At 41.4% G+C, this 19307-nt stretch overlaps 3 protein-coding genes across 3 annotated transcripts; 2 read left to right on the top strand and 1 right to left on the bottom strand.

The window, feature by feature from the left end:
- Positions 1-3053: 3053 nt before the first annotated feature.
- On the top strand, positions 3054-7275 carry actb1 (actin, beta 1). The gene is made up of 7 exons (XM_079676281.1): positions 3054-3200; positions 4478-4603; positions 4715-4954; positions 5478-5724; positions 5848-6039; positions 6167-6348; positions 6629-7275. The coding sequence occupies exons 2-7, from the start codon at positions 4481-4483 to the stop codon at positions 6770-6772; spliced, it is 1128 nt and encodes a 375-aa protein (XP_079532407.1). The 5' UTR covers positions 3054-3200; positions 4478-4480; the 3' UTR covers positions 6773-7275.
- A 1961-nt stretch (positions 7276-9236) lies between these two features.
- Positions 9237-15965, top strand: fbxl18 (F-box and leucine-rich repeat protein 18). Its single transcript, XM_079642322.1, has 7 exons — positions 9237-9448; positions 10489-10686; positions 10855-11204; positions 11918-12053; positions 12597-13672; positions 14089-14307; positions 15364-15965. Exons 1-7 carry the CDS (start codon positions 9395-9397, stop codon positions 15518-15520), a joined length of 2190 nt encoding a protein of 729 aa, XP_079498448.1. The 5' UTR covers positions 9237-9394; the 3' UTR covers positions 15521-15965.
- Positions 15540-19225, bottom strand: LOC307014448 (stonustoxin subunit alpha-like). The gene is made up of 4 exons (XM_079642346.1): positions 18941-19225; positions 17814-17874; positions 17086-17133; positions 15540-16939 (listed from the first exon to the last, which is right to left on the bottom strand). The coding sequence occupies exons 1-4, from the start codon at positions 18941-18943 to the stop codon at positions 16419-16421; spliced, it is 633 nt and encodes a 210-aa protein (XP_079498472.1). The 5' UTR covers positions 18944-19225; the 3' UTR covers positions 15540-16418.
- Between the last annotated feature and the right edge of the window lie 82 nt (positions 19226-19307).

The raw sequence follows: 19307 nt of genomic DNA, 5'->3' as shown, positions 1-19307 counted from the left end.
CTTGATGCTGTGTGTGAACCTCTGCTGGAATGTGACGCCATAAATGACCGGGACAAACTGGTAGAGAGTGAAACAGGCAAATACTGCATTGCACTCCTATAATTGGCATTTTCCTCGGAAATAAATAAGGAAATGAATGAAACGGGTAGAGGGGAAATGTGGTGAATGAAGGAAGAGAGTGAACATTTGTTAAAGGGAGAGAGAGGGCGCCAGAGATAGGGATGAGTGAGAAGTGGACAGAAGCTACCTGCTAGCTTCTTCCATATACGGTCTTAGTCAGAGCCAAGAGCCAGGCCTGTGGATTTCTCTGACTGTGTGAGTGAGCAATGCAGGAAGTGTGTTCATAAGTGTGTGCATGTGTGTGTTTGTGTGTTGTAATGCATACTAATTCACGCACGCCACATAATAATGAAATTGCTTGAGGACTGTCATGAGAGGAAACATTGGGAAATATCTGTCAGGGAGGAGTCACTTATTTCAAAATTATAACAAAAAACAAGTTAAGAAATGTTGGTGATACCATTTTATGTAGCTTTAATTTAGTTTGTTTGAGAGAAGGTACAATGTCATTTACTAAGTACAAATTCCAATGCAGCCAGAATTATCCATAAGTCTATTTTTCATCTTTAGTCCATAGACAAAGGGTCACAAAAGGCGTTCTAAAACATATCAGAAAATAATCAAGAACAGTACCTGCAGGTTTTGAAAAGTTGATACAATTGTTCAAAGAAGAAAGCAGAAGTGAAATATAGACACAAAGAAAGATGACACAAAAAGGCAGAACATATACAGGCGCAGCAAATGATTTGTAGTGCTGACAAAGAGTGTATTACTCATTCATCAGTACATACATGTACATCTCTGGGAATTAAGGATGCAGCAATTAAACCTGAAGCAACATGCACATTTGCTCACAGACACACTGACACATACATCCTTAAAAAGGGAGTTTCATTCATTTCCTCAGACTGGTCACATGACATGAGCAGTGCATTCTTCCTCCCATGTGACCAGCTCCAATATCTCCTTATATGGACGTCATCCAAAGGAACTCTTAAAGGGATGGTTGTCCTGCCCAGTGTGTGTGTGTGTGTGTGTGTGTGTGTGTGTGTGTGTGTATGTGTGTGTGTGTGTGTGTGTGTGTTTGTGTGTGTGTGTGTGTGTGTGTGTGTGTGTGTGTGTGTGTGTGTGTGTGTGTGTGTGTGTGTGTGTGTGTGTGTGTGTGTGTGTGTGTGTGTGTGTTTGCGTGTGTGTGTGTGTGTTGTGTCTGTCTAAAGCAGGATAACGCCAATTCCCTGATGAGCTCACTCAACCCCCTACTATCTTATCCTTGGATGATCTTACACAAGGCCAGTTGTGTGTGTTTGTAGGTCTGTGTGGTCACTTCCTGCATTCATCTGCATGTAGTAAAACACTATGAAAACTACTTCCTGTCTCCTTTGCTGTACTGGCTCCTATATATCCTTATTAGGAACACATAGAGCCAGTGAGAAGTCGCTTGTAAGTGTATGGGTCTTTGTCCAGTGCCCTTATTGAGTTAAAGCAGCACCCTGACCCACCCACTCTGACTCTCCGGTCAACTTATGAGATGAGCTTTGCATGACATCTTGAGTGTGTTATCAAAAAATAAACATGAAAACGTATTGCAGGTTGGAGAAACTCAAGTCTTTGGGGACATATTTGCATGAGTGTATACAAATATGCTTGTCTGACTAGGTGCCATTCCTTATTAACAATTGTATCAGGCCTCACCATATTTTCATTTGACACCAAATATAGTCACATTCCAGAAATACACACCGATGTATCGCAACTCATTGAGGCAGGCACGGTTAATCTGCCCCCGACCACTTAAACATTACAAGTGATGAGCAATAAGAGATTTACAGCCTACTGAGTGTTTGCTGTAAACATGCCTCAGCTATGCTTGACCACATGTATCAGTATCACTCTGCTCTGCATGTGTGTGTGTGTTTTTGTGTGGTGTGACACACTGGTATGCCAGGGCAGACGTGTTAATCAGGGTGTTGACGGTGCTGTAAGTGACCCTGAGATTGTGATGTCCTGGCACTGCTTACCACAAGTGTCTGCCATGAATATGCAAATGCTTCAGCCTAGTTCTGTTGCATTCCCTTATGTGCTTCAATTGAATTAGATGAATCATTGATGTTCTGCGGTTTTCATCCAATGCACGAGAGGCTACAACAGAAGACAATAAGATGGGTATATGCAAAATGTGGATGGAGAGTTTGTGTAATCAGGATATGTAGGCCCCCTCCCTGTTATGGGTGGATTACTAGGAAAACAGACCCAATACATTGTTTTGCAAGTCCCTAAAACTGGCAAGACCTGAAATAAAGTTTCATTTAGTCTTTGGGCTTGGGTGGAAGGTATCGATCATTTGCAAGCCAAAAGGCTCTCGTCCAAGTGTCATAGTGAATTTGCATTTTATTTGTAATTTTATCAAGCAGAGTCTACCTACCTACACACAAATTGTCACTCCAAGATGCACATACTATGCTGTCAGGAAGAGACACAAAATGACTATACAGAGACACAAAGAGGGGTAAAATAACTTTACAGTCTAACTGTATTGCTCCTTTTTAGGAGAGGTGGTGGGCCCTTTTAGCATGTCTGTGCCCAGGGGCTCACAAATCTATTAATCTCCTCAATGTCCCCAATGTGGATAATGTATCAGGGATTACAACTATAAAAGGCTAGACTTAATAACATAAAGGTGTTCTAATTAGTTCAATAGAAAATAACATTAAAGCTAATTGTTTCATACTCAAGGACTCTGCAGTGATTTCTAGCACAAGTGCATTGTCTCATCATCCCACTTGCTGTTATCATTGTAATGACATAATGGGAAATACAAACGTATGTTATTGAACTGTACTGCTCGACCCCAGATTGATAGTATTGATAGTAGGGTTTAGGTTCGTGTTCCTGTTGCTTTTCCCATCTTCTCTTGTCAGAGTGCAGGAGCGATATCTGCATGCGCCACACCCAGTGGAGGCAGCCAGACCAATCAGATGGCACCGTGCGGAAAGTTGTCCTTATATGGAAAGGGGCTGCAGCGCCGGCTCTCATAAAACCCTGCACATCATTGGCCTCTATTGCAGTCAAACTCAGACATCCTACCGGAGTGTAACCCTCATTCACAGACTTCCCAAAGCCGATAACCCTTCCTCAAACAGGTAAGTCAATATGCAAGCTTATTTTGAGTGCTTTTTACCTACGTTCAAGTTTTGCTTTAGCCAGCAAACGTAATTTAGTTAGCCGGTTAAGTTATGATGTGTGAGTTATCTGGGTGACTTCCCTCAATTTAAAGCATTATAAATCGTTGAAGCTTCTAGTTGACATTCGCTGCATCACGTTGCCTTTCATTCACTGTGATTCTGATTAAACACCGGTTGAGTTTGAGAAGATGCCACCAGTAACTGTTAACTATAGAAATATGTTGGCAATGCTGTCGTTTATCCTCAGCAGATGGTGTGACATTACCCGGTTACAACTTGCTGTCATCAGTTTAACAAATCGGGCTGTCTTCATCGTCTCGGTGACATGCACGCCTTGGCACGGTGTCTGGTTTCTCCGATTTCAAACAGACAGTCTGATGGTAGATTAGACGGATTATACCTAAAAGACTTAGTTTGAATCGCTCATGGGCGTGTATAAATGGTAAACGGTTGATGTGATATTTCGTTAAAGATCACGTTACACCCAACACATGTCAGTAATTTTTTGTCACATTATCTTTTGATGGTCACGACACCTGATGACTGACAACACGGAAGTTCATTCACGTCGAAAATTAAACTGATGTATTAAAATTAAAACATGTGGGCATGGTTAATTCAGTTATGGTGATCGCGGTGTAAGGGAGTGGTCGGTGTCATCTGGGTGTAACGGCACACACGGGGCTGCCACCGCCGTCTCTGAGCTCTACTCACTTTTGCCTTATATGGCCATGGCCAGACCCAGAGAGAATCAGCCTTTTGTTTCTCAGCCCTGGATCTGGACTGGACCTGCGCCACTGCGACATCCAGCGTCCAGTCCCATAATGACGAGGCTTTAAACAGCCTTGATGTTTCCAGATGTAACTGACTGTCACACAGCATCAGTTAAACCTTTAAACCCATCGGCCAATGTGCCAGCTACTGAGATTTAGACTTTTTTTTAAAAAGTTGTTAACTAGACAAACATTTGAAGAGATTTCAGGGTCGCAAAAACTCCTTATCATACTATAATTATTTGGGCACATTCGACTACTGTTAGAAAAAAAGAGAAACACAACCATTTTCTATAATTTCCAAAAAATCTGGATTTTTATATGGCAGAAATGTAATGAGACTGCTTTTAGATACACACTTTCCTGCATTGTCTGTTCATATTTCAAGACTCCTTGTTATACTAAATGTAGTCTTAGTTTCCATATTGATTTAAATATTCTCCCCCTTTCACCCCTCTTCAGAAAATGGAAGACGAAATCGCCGCCCTCGTTGTTGACAACGGCTCCGGTATGTGCAAAGCTGGCTTTGCAGGAGATGATGCTCCCCGTGCTGTGTTCCCCTCCATTGTTGGGCGTCCCAGACATCAGGTACACTTTCTGAATTGTCTTTTAAATCATTAATGACAAACGCTTTGAAATATTGTCTGCAATGCCTTTCATTGTGCTGTTTGTAACTTGTTTTTCTGTTCTCTTTCCCAGGGTGTGATGGTTGGTATGGGCCAGAAGGACAGCTATGTTGGTGATGAAGCCCAGAGCAAAAGGGGTATCCTGACTCTGAAGTATCCCATTGAGCACGGTATCGTGACCAACTGGGACGACATGGAGAAGATCTGGCATCACACCTTCTACAATGAGCTGAGAGTTGCCCCAGAGGAGCACCCAGTCCTGCTCACAGAGGCGCCCCTGAACCCCAAGGCCAACAGGGAAAAGATGACCCAGGTAAGGAGCGCCAACATACACTGACAAATCCCCTCAGGAAACTCTCTGCTCGCCTACAATTTTTCCATCCTCTGCTCAAACGGTCAATTTCCTCCTGCTCCTTAAATCTCCAGGTTTCTTCTATCCTGTGCTGATATTTTCATCTCTGTGGAGGCTTCAGGTTTCTATCTCTGGCAATGTAATGCATCAGGAATGTTGTTTTCTTGCAGCATGGTCTTTTAGATCAGGTGTGTGTTTTTTATTTTTTAGACTTTCTAAAGTAGATGGCAAGCCTCCAACTACACGGGTGCCTGCATGGTTCAACAGATTATGTTTGCGCAGATTGCTACACTCATCTTTAAGAGTAAACTTGACTAAACTTAAGTAAAGGTTTATTGAAGTGACTAGTTTTTAATATGGTGTTTCTACTCAAAACAAAACCAGGCCAGTGTGCAGTGCCTTTCTGTACTAACCCATTCTAGCTTACTCCAGGTTATTATGACTCCCTGGTTCAATGACTCATCTCTCTTTTCCTCTTTTCCAGATCATGTTCGAGACCTTCAACACCCCTGCCATGTATGTGGCCATCCAGGCTGTGCTGTCCCTGTACGCCTCTGGTCGTACCACTGGTATCGTCATGGACTCTGGTGATGGTGTGACCCACACAGTGCCCATCTATGAAGGCTACGCCCTGCCCCACGCCATCCTCAGGCTGGATCTGGCTGGCAGAGACCTCACGGACTACCTCATGAAGATCCTGACTGAGAGGGGCTACAGCTTCACCACCACAGGTTAGACCACAAACACTGAAATTAAACTAAATGTATTGAAAAAATGAATATTAGATTCCTTAAAGGATAGTTGCAGAGCGAAGAGTTTACTAATGTTGCGGCTCTACTTTTCTTGTCTTATAGCTGAGCGTGAAATTGTGCGTGACATCAAGGAGAAGCTTTGCTACGTTGCACTGGACTTTGAGCAAGAAATGGGCACTGCTGCCTCCTCCTCTTCCCTGGAGAAGAGCTACGAGCTGCCCGACGGACAGGTCATCACCATCGGAAACGAGAGGTTCCGTTGCCCTGAGGCCCTCTTCCAGCCCTCTTTCCTTGGTAAGATCAATTACAAAGAATTTGCTAAAATATACTTGTATATTCAGTTTGTAGCAGCAAGAACTGGGCTTTAATTTTAAAGTATGTTGAACACAAACTTACTTTCTTCTTTCACACCTTCTCACAGGAATGGAGTCTTGCGGTATCCATGAAACTACCTTCAACAGCATCATGAAGTGTGACGTCGACATCCGTAAGGACCTGTACGCCAACACTGTGATGTCTGGAGGTACCACCATGTACCCTGGCATCGCTGACCGTATGCAGAAGGAAATCACTGCCCTGGCACCCACCACCATGAAGATCAAGGTATAACTCCTCCTCATTGCCCTTTACTCGCATCCTCCCACAGGCAATAATGCAAAACATGTTGTAGAAAGCTATTTACCCCAGCTGCCATTTAGTGTACAAACATAGGTAATGCAATATTCAAGCCCTATTGCTTGTTTTTTAACTTGTCCTAATCTGTAGTGGTGCCAAAGCACAAGATGACAGCCTCAATTGTCTAACTGTACACTTCAAGTATTTGCAGGATATAAGTTGGTTTACAAACGGATGTTTTAACACGTTTCCACCATGTTTTCTGCAGATCATTGCTCCCCCAGAGAGGAAGTACTCTGTATGGATCGGTGGCTCCATCCTGGCTTCCCTGTCCACCTTCCAGCAGATGTGGATCAGCAAGCAGGAGTACGATGAGTCCGGCCCCAGCATTGTCCACAGGAAGTGCTTCTAAACAGACTTGTCAGTCCCCTCCCCAAAACACACACTGCTACAAACCCAAACGACTGGCTCTGCATACACTCCTGCACCAACACACTGGTGTGTGCTGAGCCCACAACACTCTCTTCCAGTTTTTCCCTCATCACTATGGCTATGGCACCAAGCCCCCTGATGGGGAGAAACTCTGCAGGAAGTTCAGAGCGTCCCATGCGGTGTGAATGTGTGGAACATGATGTCCATTCTTGTGTTTGTGTATGTCATTCCAGATGTGTTTGTTCACCACCTTATTTGCCTCTATGAAGGTTTCTTCTCTGGTGGGGCTCACTGCCCAACAGACCTGTAGTATTGCTTATGTAAATTATGCGATCTTTTGTTTTTGTACTTTCAGCCTTAAACAATACTTGGTCCAGTTTGTTTTTGTCATTATGCAAAAGACAAAGCTTCTACCTTGTATGAAGGTTTGTGCAAGCCTCTGTTGTACACAACAACCCAATAAAGCGCACATGTCTGAAATTCTGTTGACTCTGCCTGGTCTTTACTAGCTCAGCTTGGTTCACAAAGAGAACTTCAGTCGCTCGTATATTACTTCTGTTTGTTAAACTTCAGACGGCATTTGTCTTGAATAATTATTAAGTTTCCACTGTGTAAAAGAGTAGATACAAGGATCATTTAGTCATTCTCGCAACACAGGATTGAATTTACAGTCTGTACGACACAAGGAAAAACATGATGAAACAAAATAATGGATTTTATTAAATCGTGTTTATCAAGTCAAATTTAATTTTTAAAAACTGCAATTGAACCAAAGCTATATACTTTAATTGTGTAATAGAGGACTCAAGCTTGAATATTGTGTTCACTTTGTTTGTCACAAGGGCAAATGTTTCTTTACAAAATTGAAAGTAACTATACAAACAGTTTTGGAAGAATTTTGAATCTTGCCTATTTGTGATTTTTCCAACTGAAAGTATTTTGATTTGTCTTAACTTCCGAGACTCAATACACTCAATTTGAATGTTTTCATAACGGTTAGAGGTTCCGGTCATTAATACAATTCAAAGTTTAAATAACATTTGGGAAATGTTTTTTCACAAATCTAAGGATCAAATTGTCACTGAAATAGTGACAATTTGAGATGAAGTGTACCTAAAGTGTCATTTTTATTTAAAAAACATTTGATTTTCCATACCCAACTTGACGATGCTAAATCCTGTTAGTCACACTATCATCTTGTAGTGTAAAAGGAAAACAACATTCAATTACAAGAAAAAACAAACTTGCACCTTACACACCTTACCCTTAAGTTCAGAATAAAATACATAATAAAGGACTTCCTTATTCGGGATGAGCATTTAAACGCTTATTAGAATTTGTTGAAGCTGTATATTAAATATATCATGTTAGATAAGATTATTTGGGAGTCCTACAGTACATGTTCTTGATTTTACCAGGTCCTGAGTGCAAATGTAAAGACTTGTATAAGAATTTCACTATTAACTGCTTAGCCCTGAGGTAATTTTCCATCTCGTTTATGGAAGTTTCTCACCTTAAAAAAACAGACTACAACTCAATTTAAACCTCTTCTCTGGAAGTGACGTGATTATTAGGGAAGGAACGCAAAAGAATGAAGAGGTTAAACAACATTTCTTAATGCCTCCTGTTATGTGTAAGACCAATAAAAACCAGAAAACACATGAGGGTTATTATTCGAGTTTCCGACACAGGAAAATCCTGAGTTAAACTTGTTTAAGCTTCATTTTTTCTCAAAAGGTATTAGGCCCCCAGAATTTCCCTTCATTATATAAAAATGTTTTCAAATATTTTGACCTGTAAATATTGATCATAAAAACTGCTTAAATATATATATTTTTTTAATGTATTAGTTATTTACTTTTGTTTAATTTAGTTATTTCGGTCACCTTCTGCATGTCATGTTGGAATGTTGCACATATGTGAATGTATGTATGAATGTTGGTACATCTTATGATAGTAAGAAACATCTTACTATCATAAGATGTACATGTGTTCAATAAGTACTGTCTAAAAAATTAAATAAGAGGGATTACTATAATTCTGTAAGATATTTCTATATAAAAAAATAACAGATGCAATTTTTTTTAGTTCCCTGGAAGCTTTATTAAACTTTTTTGTTCAAATACATCAGAAATAGGCACACCTCAGCAGTGTTCATTACATTAATTCAAACTAAGGGCAATTGTGATCAGAAAAAATTAAATAAAACAAAAAAACAAAATCAGAAATTAAAGTGAGTGGAAGAAACAGCTGGGCTTTTTGAATTCGGCAACATTTAATTGATAATTTGTATAGTTAATAAAACTAATAAATACTGGAGAAATGTTGAGGAAGAGGCATTTGTGGATGAAATATTTTGCAAAAATACTCAAATCACTCATTCCTAATTCTGTTTTAATTAAAAAAGTAAATGAAAATGGGATTCGACCGAAAGGAAGTGTGTCCCTCACTGAAAGAGGTCCGTCTGTGTGCAGCAGTGAACGTTCTCCGCCCTGTCAGCGGCCGGGTGTCACACCGCCTATGGTTCACTGTGGAGCGGCTTCCTCGGAACATGAACCCAGCTGGATGAACATCTAAAATAAAATTTAAAATCCTGGTGATCATGAGTGGGATCGTGAGAGGGATATCAGAGGACATGCACCGACAAATTATACAAGTGGGTTCCCTGACAAACCTCTAAAAAACCGCATGAATAGTTAACGGTAACGCTGAGGAACTCAACTAACGCTAGCTAATGTTAACGCTAACTCTATGGGCTGGACCAGGGTACACCCAAATTTCTGCTTTTTAATACACAGTTCAAATTCAACCTACATAGATAGCTTAGAAAAAAGACTTGTGATTTGGTGCCAGTCTTGATAACCTGTTAAATAATACAGATATTGTAAATGTGAGGAGAAAGACAGTGACACTTGGGCTGGTGCTAACAATGGTAGTAATATCTGTGCCTTGCTGAAAAGTGCCTTGTATCTGGGTTCACAGGCTTTATATTTGAAATATATGTTATACTTTAAATCGTGTTGATTTGGCGAAGTAATGTCATCACAAATGTGTGGTTTACCTTATTATAACTTCAACTATAACGTTATATGAGATGGCAAAATTGATACATTTCATTGTCATTTATAAAATATTCTTAAACACAATTTTGGAGAAAAAGTTTAGGAATAAAATAACCAAAAATGAATAGCTGACTTTGCCAAGTAAAGCAAATTAAACACTCACACATTTCTTGATGGAAATGGAAATGATCTAAAAATCCAGTGTTGCCATTAAGCAGGTGCATTGATTTGCAGCATTGAAAAGGAAGTTACCATGGTCATATCATCCAGGCATAATCTAGTGTGTTAATAACAGTTTCTTTCTCTATCCTCAACTTAAAAAACGAAATACCAATAATTAGTTATTGCTACCATATGAGAAAAGCAGCGGGTCCATCTTGGTCATTATTTTTAAGGGTTGACTGTAGAGCAATGTTGATAAATTGATAGTCGATGAATGAATGAATGTACAGAAAGGAAAATAAATATTGATATTGTTTTTGTTTCAGTCATTTCTTTTGAGTGGAGGTAGTGGAACAATAGATATTTGGGGAAATGTTGACTCTTGTTTTCATTTCATAGACTAATTGAAATAAAAGTTGTTACACAGAGGGTCTAAAAGCACTAAACTGACATTGTTTACTGTCTGTCTCAGGCTGTATTTGACGAGGACACAATGTCCTCTACCTCCGTGGGAATGTCAGATTTGTCCGATGAGATCCTGCTTTGCATTCTCCGCCATGTTCCAGTGTGTGACCTGATGAAGAATGTGGCCAACGTCTGCCACAAGTTACACACACTGTGCCATGATAAGACCCTGCTCACAAACGTCAGCCTGTCTGAGGAGTATCAGGTAAGACTCTTATTTTAGTAAAATAACTATCACAGTTTTCTATGAATCTTCGATCTTGTGCATTTGTGAGGATCTTTCTGTATATTTAGATTAAAAAAAATTCTAATCAACACAGTGGAATACTTTCAACAGATGGAAATTTGATAAAATGCTCTTTGTTTTCTCCAGGCTGACGATGTTTTGGTCCGCTACATATTGAAGCAGCTAGCCAATCACATGCAGTCTTTGAGCTTGAATGGCTGCTACTGGCTGTCTGGCTCTACGATGGAGCTTCTGGCTCGCTGCAGAGGAGTGACACACCTGGATGTCACCGGCTGTCGCATAACTTCCCTGCGTCTCTCCCGTCTCCTCTCCTCCCTTTCTCTGCTCAGATCCCTCGCTTTTGATGTGACGCCGGGCTTCAACTCTGCTCAGCTCAGTTCAGAGGCGGTGGATTCTCTGAGCCGCCTGTCGGAGCTCAGACAGACACTGCTGACACCGAGTTATGGTGTGGTGCCATGCTGCGCCCAACTACGCAAGTAAGAATCTGTGCGATTACTGAGGTTTCGCATGAGGCTTTTGTCCAGAATAACTTCCTATTTGACACTCAACGCAATATTGATTTATATATACACTTTTATGTGATAATCTGGATACAAGTTGTAATGTGTGTTTATGCACCATGTTGTTTCTTAAGAAATGTAAAATGTACAGAATGGAGCAGAACAATTGACTAACAAGACTCTCATATTGATTGGTTGAGTTTAGAAACCATACACTGTTTGAGCTTAAAGGTGGGGTAGGTAAGAATGGAGAAACCAGCTCGAGTGCGCTAGAATTTGAAAGTACGCAGCCGAAATAAATCTGCCCCTTCCTTCAGACTTCCTTACAGAGCCCCTCCTACAGCACACACGAACGCGCACGTGACCAATGAGATAAGTTTTTGCACAGATGGAAGGCTGACAGGCAGGTAGGCCATCCAGTTATTTTTGCCGGGCCGGCTCAGATGATTGGTCGTGCTTTTTACAGCGCCACAGCTTCCACAGATGATTTTCTTTTTATATATTTATTGTCAAAGCATTTAATATATTAATTGCTATCGGGATTCCATGGAATATAACAAAAAGTGTATCTGAAGTGAATTACCTACCCCGCCTTTAATGCATTCATCTTCTTTTTCCTGTCTTATGGCTTTGTTTTACTGCTGCTGTTTTACTTTACTGCTACAATGTTGAATGTTTGTTCACTGCAGGCTGATGCTTCAGTTTGACATCTCAGACGTGACTAGAGAAGGTATCGGTGTTTGCTGCCAGTTGATGATGGGTCAGAGCAGTGTGCCACATTACCAACAGCTGGAGGAGTTCACTGCCAGGCTGGCTCCAGGAGAGGTGAGCTTTGGTTTGTTCCCATGTGTCTGCAGCATAGACTGGGTACAACAACCTGCATATTGTAAATCTAGTTTTTTAATTTAAAATGGATTCAACCAGGAGCTTCATTGAGTTTAAACATCTCCTTTAGAAGAGTCTCCCTACCAAGACAGCAACAGCACATTAAACACACTTTTAGACATATAACAATTAAAGACAATATAATTCACACAAGGGCAAAGAGCTCAGTCAAAAACACGTAAGGAGACCCAACTAAACCCAAATCAGTCTGCAGAAGCAGGATCGCTATCATTTCAAGGCTGACACCGGGGACAGATAGCAGCAGGTACAAATACAGTATTATTAATTATGTGGCCATTGTGTGAGCAATTGTCTGAGAGAAGAGAGCGCTGCTGGACCCGTCGTGCTTCACATAGTATTGAAACGGTTTCAAAAATATTCAGAATCAATATTAGTCGAGTAATTGAAAGAGGGGTTCATCAACTTTTGCTATGAGTTTGTAGACATCTTGACTTTATGAGTGTATCTGTGTGTTCCCCTCAGGTAAACCAGACGTTGCTCCTGCTCTATCTGGCCGTGTTCAGCGTTCACGTTCCAAAACGTCTGAGAGTTTTCCTCGTGTCGATTCCTGGTCCGAACCCCGCCCACTGGCCTGCTGCCCCCTCCCTGGCTCAGAGCCTCGGGCAGGGGGGCGACCTTGAGGCCCTGCAGCTCCCTCGCTCTTGGCTGGATTCCTTTTCCCTGAAGCGAGCCCTGGAGGGAAACAGCCCAAAGCACCTGAGCTTCAGCCGCTGCCCGGCATTGTGGACGCAGGTGTTCCAGTCGCTGCTGGAGGGAGGAGTCAGAGACGCCAAGCAGCTGACCAGCCTGAACCTCAGCGGGATCAACAAGGTCCTCTACTCAGAGTGCAGGAGTGTGGAGGATCAGCTGGTTCCTGAGACTATGAGCCGCCTGGCTGCTGGTTGTTCCAACATTAGACAGTTAAACCTGATGCACACGCACTACCATCACGAGAGCTCACCTGGGCAGGGTGGAGAAACACACCTGTGTGCCAGCTTGGCCAAACTCACACATCTGCGCTCTCTCACACTGCCTGCCTGCGCCCTGTCAGATGGCTTAAACACGCATCAAGTCTCTATAAACAACACTCCCTCCCCTTTGTTCCTGGGGTTAAAGAAGAATCCACGGGTGGGGCTCCAGAACTACAAGCCTGATTTAGAGTCCTCTCTTTCAGAGGACAGCACCTCGGGGCTCTCTCTGCTCTTAGCTGGCTGCCCTTTTCTAGAAACCTTAGAAGTCATCGGTCCCGGCTTTGTCTCCGCGCTGCCTCGGCTCGAGCCCTGCACTCGTGCCAGTGTGGAGCCTCGTGGCATGTGTGAGTGGGCGCGAGGAGTCGGCGACGCACACTTAGCAGCACTTGAGGCTTTGCCTAGATTGCGCCGTCTGAGTCTGGCGGGGCTTCCTGGGGTCCTGAAAGGGACAGGGCTGGTACAGCTGACCCAGCAGTGCAGAGACCTCAGGGTTTTATCCCTCGCCAACATGGGCTCACTAAAGACCATGAACTACTCCCCTGCCTTGCTGGATTCACTTAAACAGTGCACACAGCTACAGGAACTCAGGTTAGAAGATGTGTACCCTTCATTTACTGTGACACTGTGCCACAAATTGATTATTTGTATATCGATAACTAAACACGTTACCTTGAGTTCTTGAAGAAAACTTTTCTCGCAGCCCACACAGTAGACACAGAGTCTAGAAACAGAGAATATTCTTTACTGAATTCATAAATGGGATCTGCGTAAAACAACAGCTCAACTAAATTAAAATGCATGTTTTGGGAAATGTTGTAAATGGATGTTTTAATAGAGGTTTGCTTATGTTAAACGTGGCGTGGCCCCAATATATTTATATTATATCCACTACAATGTTAAGGGCAACAAACCAGTTAGTCCAATCACATTTAATGAAAGGAGTTCATGTGTTTGCTCAGCTCGTTGTTCTGATTAATTAAACGTTGGTTGTCTGTGTGTTGTAGGTTAGAGCAGCCCTACCTGAATGCCAACGAGTCATTCTTCGAGGCTCTGTCCTGCTGCTCTCGTCTGCAGCGTCTCTGCCTTATCTCACGCAGCGGCACCTTCGACCCGTTGGCAGTAGAAAACTTCATGGAGCGATGCCGCCACGTCATCATGTGCCATATGTTCATGGGCGGCACCTTGGTGGCATGTCGCACACTGCAGAAAGTTCTTCTGAACAGGTTAGTGCTTGTGTGTGAGGACAAACTGTACGTCTACATTAGAGTGAAGTGGGGTTGTATCAGGCCTGCACGACGCTAGTTACAACAATTACAGGAGCTAAGGCACGGAGGCAAAGCAGTGTACTAGTGTAGACAGTGGGACGCAACAAAAGGTGCAATATATTCAGAATGTTTTCACTGCTTTCCCTTGCCATCAGGTCGCTCTATACAATGGTGAGCTGTTGCAGTTATCTTTGCTCTTCAATGCAACCAGAGACCTTTAACATAAACATTACATTTATAGTTGGAGTCGGGTGGCTTGGAAGAGAGCATACAGAAGATAACAGGTTCAGTTTCTCAGAGTTCTGTCTAACAGCTGTGGCGGGAATTTATTTATCAAATGTGGACAGAGAATCAAACCATTCAGCTGTCTTTGTCGTATTTTATTTCTTGCAATAAAGTTCAGTCAGTCACACAGAGAGCATACAGTCTGCAGAGTGAAAGACGAAGGATAGAGTTTAGGTTGCATATTTAACACCGAGAGAGGAGAAAGGGAGGGGTGACGCTTGGTGATAATGAAAGGAGCATTCTGGAAGTTAGGGAGGTAGGGAGGCCATATCAGGATGTCCTCACTTCACCTGAGATGAAGGTCATACTGTTGGTGCACATAGAGTCTAACTAACAACATTGCAACAAATCTTCTTGATAAGGAATGTTCCCAAGCTTAGCAAGGATGTGAGAAGTAGTAAATATAGATAAGCATTAGCAAATAAGAATCACACAATGATATTATTAAAGTAAGTCAGTGAGTATAATATTTTACTATTACACAGCAAGTTAAAGCGCTGAAAATATTCTGGAAATGTGATATCGGATTGAGGTGGGCCTTTTGTGTGGCTAAAATATGTTATTCAGCAGACACCATCTGCAACAGTGCTGGTTGGTTTCTCCAAACTGGGGGCATGCTGACCTTCATCTACTGTAGATATGGCTCTAAGTACCTCCTCCAACAACTATATCCCTTTTTAAATGTCAAAACAGGATCTCAAATTGAACTTTTCTTGTGTCTTTTCTTAGATTTTCAGTGGAGCGTTCGGCCCTGAGTGTGGTCATCTATCCATTACAGCATGAGGACCTGACTTTAGTCATCAGAGATATCCCGCTCACACTGCTGGACAGAATCACTTTGTTCCAGAGTCACGTGGCCCAACCACCACATCTATCACCGTTGTGACATCTCCAGAAAGCTTCAGTGTGATTGGTGCTCAAGAGCTACGAGGCTCAGACCACTTTTATTCTGCAGGAAATAAAATTCAACAATGAAAAGACTTGACAGTCGTCTGCACAGTGATACTAGATTGTGTGATTTGTTACATTAATAACTGTTGCCGGTTCCGCTACAAAAAAATCTTCAACTGTAATCGTTTACACTTACATGACAGAGTAAAGATGGTCTTTGCAGAGAAATGTACTTGCAGGGAGTTTTTAGTTTATTGTTCCAAGACATTTAACACTTAGTGCCATTGTCTTATTCAAAAACAATGTCTGTTAATTCACCACTCTGCTACTTTGAAAATAAGTGCCAAAAATACAAATGAAGGGATGTATTTCTTCAGATACTTTTACAGGAAATCTGAATCGAATTATGTTGTAATAAACTCCATACAAATGATTTGTAATTGTTGTGTGTGTAACATTTATATGTCCATGGTTTTTTTTTTATTATATAAAAAAAGATATTTGAAAAACTGAACATGGTCCCACATGTTCTCAATCAGTTGTGGCTAAAAAAACAAATAAGGTGCTATGTACATCAATCTTTTTGGTTCTGGAGGTGGAATTTGCCAAAGAGTGTTTTTCATATATCCAAGTGATGTTTTTATTAATGTAAACATACCCGGATAAGAACACTGGATAATGCATTTAATACTCTTTCAGTTGGTACGAGTCTCTTTGAGAGACATTTTAGGGGTGCAGGCCTCTGAAACTTTGGTCCAATTTAATACAATTTATTCTACACTGGGCCACCGTAGAGGACACGTTATCATCCAGCATACAAGAGAGCACTTTTTCAAACACGAAGGCACAATGTCCCTCCTCAGTCCACCACAAGACCCTTTCTGGTTGTACTTCTACTCCCGATCACACAGCTGGGCGGTGTCTATGAGCCACAGTCCGGGGTAGAGCGGCTTTGTGAACGTGGTTTCTTCTCTGTGCAGCAGCTGCAGCGTTGACCCACAGACACAATAGAAGGTCAGATTCCCAGCCTTGTGATCGAGGAACACGCCAACTCTGGAAGACTGAGGCTCTGGCACTGCTTTCTCCTCATCATTGTGTCTGAAACATTTATCATTCCCGTTTATGTCTAAACTCCAGGATTTGTCGTTGCAGCCAAACGCACATTCTGAATAATAGTCCGATCTGCCTAGGTCTCTGTAGGCCACTGCTATTTCAACAGACCCCTGAAACTCCACCTCCCAGTAACACCGTCCAGACAGACCCTCCCTACACAGCACCTGATAGAGGTGAGAGAATCTGTCCGGGTGTTCAGGATACTCCTGGACCAAATCTGTGAGCACCGCCTTTCTGTCCCCCTCAGACAGAACCATCTCTCTGTACAACGTGTTGGGGTCCAGGGTCAGGTGACAGTAATCTGAGTGACAGCAGGAAGAAGTAGACAGATGGTCAACATTTCCTTTATACACTTCAAACTGATGTGTGACTGTGTTTTATTTCAGGCATATCAGGATTTGTGAGAGACTGTTTCGGTTTGGTTTTAAGATAGAAAAGATGACTCACATTGTAAGAGGTCTGCTCTGGTCTGAGGTTCATCTGTCAATACATCATCTGTTTGACCACACACACACACACACACACACACACACACACACACACACACACACACACACACACACACACACACACACACACACACACACACACACACACACACACACACACACACACACACACACACACACACACACACACACACACACACACACACACACACACACACACACACACACACACACACACACACACACACACACACACACACACACACACACACACACACACACACACACACACACACACACACACACACACACACACACACACAAATTAGGAGTCTTATTGATAAATAGAGCTTTATGTTACCATTTTTTTTAAACGCATCTCTGAGAAGAAAACATGGAAGTGCTAATATGTAGTGTAAATCATTCACACTCTTATTAATAGGGATATGTTAAACTTTAAATGTATCACATAAATGGCAGATGTAAAAAATAACAACAAAAAAAGCAATGAAAATGCAATTGATTCAAACAAAAAACTGATTCAATATATTAATAAATGTAGTAACAATTTCCTCAAAACCATTCACATTGAAAACTTAACATAATTAGATCAAATGACTGTATAGTTGTAATGAAATCAGATAAATGATAACAGTAATATGTTGCTTGGAACAAAGTCCAGTCATGTGTGCTGAAGGAACATTGTTGTGTTGGTGTGCTGTGTACCAGGAGCAGGCGTGGTCACGGGAGAGGAAGGTGGAACTTGCTGGTCTTGTGCAGAGATTTCCTTTAGAAAGATAGAATACAAGAAACTGAGATAAACTGTAACAATCCAATACACTTTTTTTGAAGGATGTGTCATTAAACCTGAGAACTGAACACTTCTCCTCATATACTTGTCTGTATTCCCAGTAAAAACAGCGATAAAACGATGTATTTTTAAGACAATCAAAGTATTAAAAAAAACACTGCATGTGACTACAACAAAACATCAACCTCAAACTGCCATATATACAGAATAGTTTCACCAAGGTTTGATATCGAACTACTTGTCTGCTTGAGGTAGTCACAACATAGTGACTACGAACAGCTGTTAAGATTGGGTACAAAGAGTAATACTTGCAGCTTGTACAGAGGAAACAGGTGCACTGAAATTCAGTTGGGAGCCAAAACAACAAAGACTATATTTTCTAAAAAACAAAGACAGGAAATAAAGCAGCACTCCGAAGGTCAAATCCAGCGAAATAATCATATTATGTGTGGATCATTTGGATACGTTCATTTCCAATCAATAGGCTGAAAATGTGTGATTGTTCTATTTTTCTATCTCTGGAATGTCAAAGGTTTCTTGACTTTGTTTTTTGCAAATACAGTGAAGTAGTACTCGTAGTGCCATAGCCAGGATTTTGGAAAGAGTCCAACATTAACAGCCACACCCTTTAATAAATGTTTTTATCGAAAAACTAAATATGTATTCATTTAACTGTCTGAAGTGTATTCAAATAATCCTCTGCACAGTATTCAATTTTGACAGTGAAGGAATGATCACTTAAATTGTATTTTTTCCCGACTCACTTTGCTGAACGATATTAAACCCCAAAATTTGGAGGCTCCTGCTGAGACAATCAGACATTCTGTTATTTTGATTTTCCAATTAGTCAGATCATTTTGAAATGTGAATCGTGATATTTATTGTCTGTTACATGGTTACAGTTTAGAGCTGACCTTTTATGTGGGAGACTAAATAATACATAATAATAACTTTTTTCACTTACATACATATTAACAAGTAAAAGCATTTATATTATGAGTGTGTAATGAATTGCATAATATTAAAGGTGAATCTATGTTACCATTGACGCTGGTGGTGGTGTAGCTCCGTCTCTCTCTTCTAATGATGTAACGCTGGTAAAACGTATCCAGGATGTCTGTAACGACTATGAAACATTGTCTGATATTATTCAGACCAGTCTTTAAATTAGTTTAATAAGCCTTGCTCAACCAGCTAAACATGTCATGAGGAAGGGACGCTGAAGTCAACTTTATGACCAGCTGAGGGGAGGGGCGTAGACCACATGTGAAGTCAATGGCTCAGACATACTAATCAATCACTGATGACGTTGATCGAAGTGGGAAACCCAATCCAGTGTAGATTAAGGTTTTTCCTACTATCTACACTACCCATAATTAAACAATGTGATATTTACAATGTTTAAACTC

Source organism: Notothenia rossii (assembly GCF_949606895.1).
Source record: "Notothenia rossii genome assembly, chromosome: 1".
Taxonomy (NCBI): Eukaryota; Metazoa; Chordata; class Actinopteri; order Perciformes; family Nototheniidae; genus Notothenia; species Notothenia rossii.
The sequence above is the reverse complement of the archived record's forward strand: the minus strand, read 5'-3'. Positions and strand labels throughout refer to the sequence as shown.

Excerpts from the sequence above, each read along its gene's own strand:
- actb1 (XM_079676281.1), top strand. The coding sequence starts at position 4,481 with ATGGAAGACGAAATCGCCGCCCTCGTTGTTGACAACGGCTCCGGTATG. Across the intron at positions 4,604-4,714 it reads TTGGGCGTCCCAGACATCAG|GGTGTGATGGTTGGTATGGG; the intron begins GTACACTTTCTG and ends TCTCTTTCCCAG. Across the intron at positions 6,349-6,628 it reads CCACCACCATGAAGATCAAG|ATCATTGCTCCCCCAGAGAG; the intron begins GTATAACTCCTC and ends TGTTTTCTGCAG.
- fbxl18 (XM_079642322.1), top strand. The coding sequence starts at position 9,395 with ATGAGTGGGATCGTGAGAGGGATATCAGAGGACATGCACCGACAAATT. Across the intron at positions 9,449-10,488 it reads TGCACCGACAAATTATACAA|GCTGTATTTGACGAGGACAC; the intron begins GTGGGTTCCCTG and ends TGTCTGTCTCAG. Across the intron at positions 12,054-12,596 it reads CCAGGCTGGCTCCAGGAGAG|GTAAACCAGACGTTGCTCCT; the intron begins GTGAGCTTTGGT and ends TGTTCCCCTCAG.
- LOC307014448 (XM_079642346.1), bottom strand. Across the intron at positions 17,134-17,813 it reads CGTGACCACGCCTGCTCCTG|ATGATGTATTGACAGATGAA; the intron begins GTACACAGCACA and ends GTGGTCAAACAG. Across the intron at positions 16,940-17,085 it reads CAGAGCAGACCTCTTACAAT|ATTACTGTCACCTGACCCTG; the intron begins GTGAGTCATCTT and ends GCTGTCACTCAG.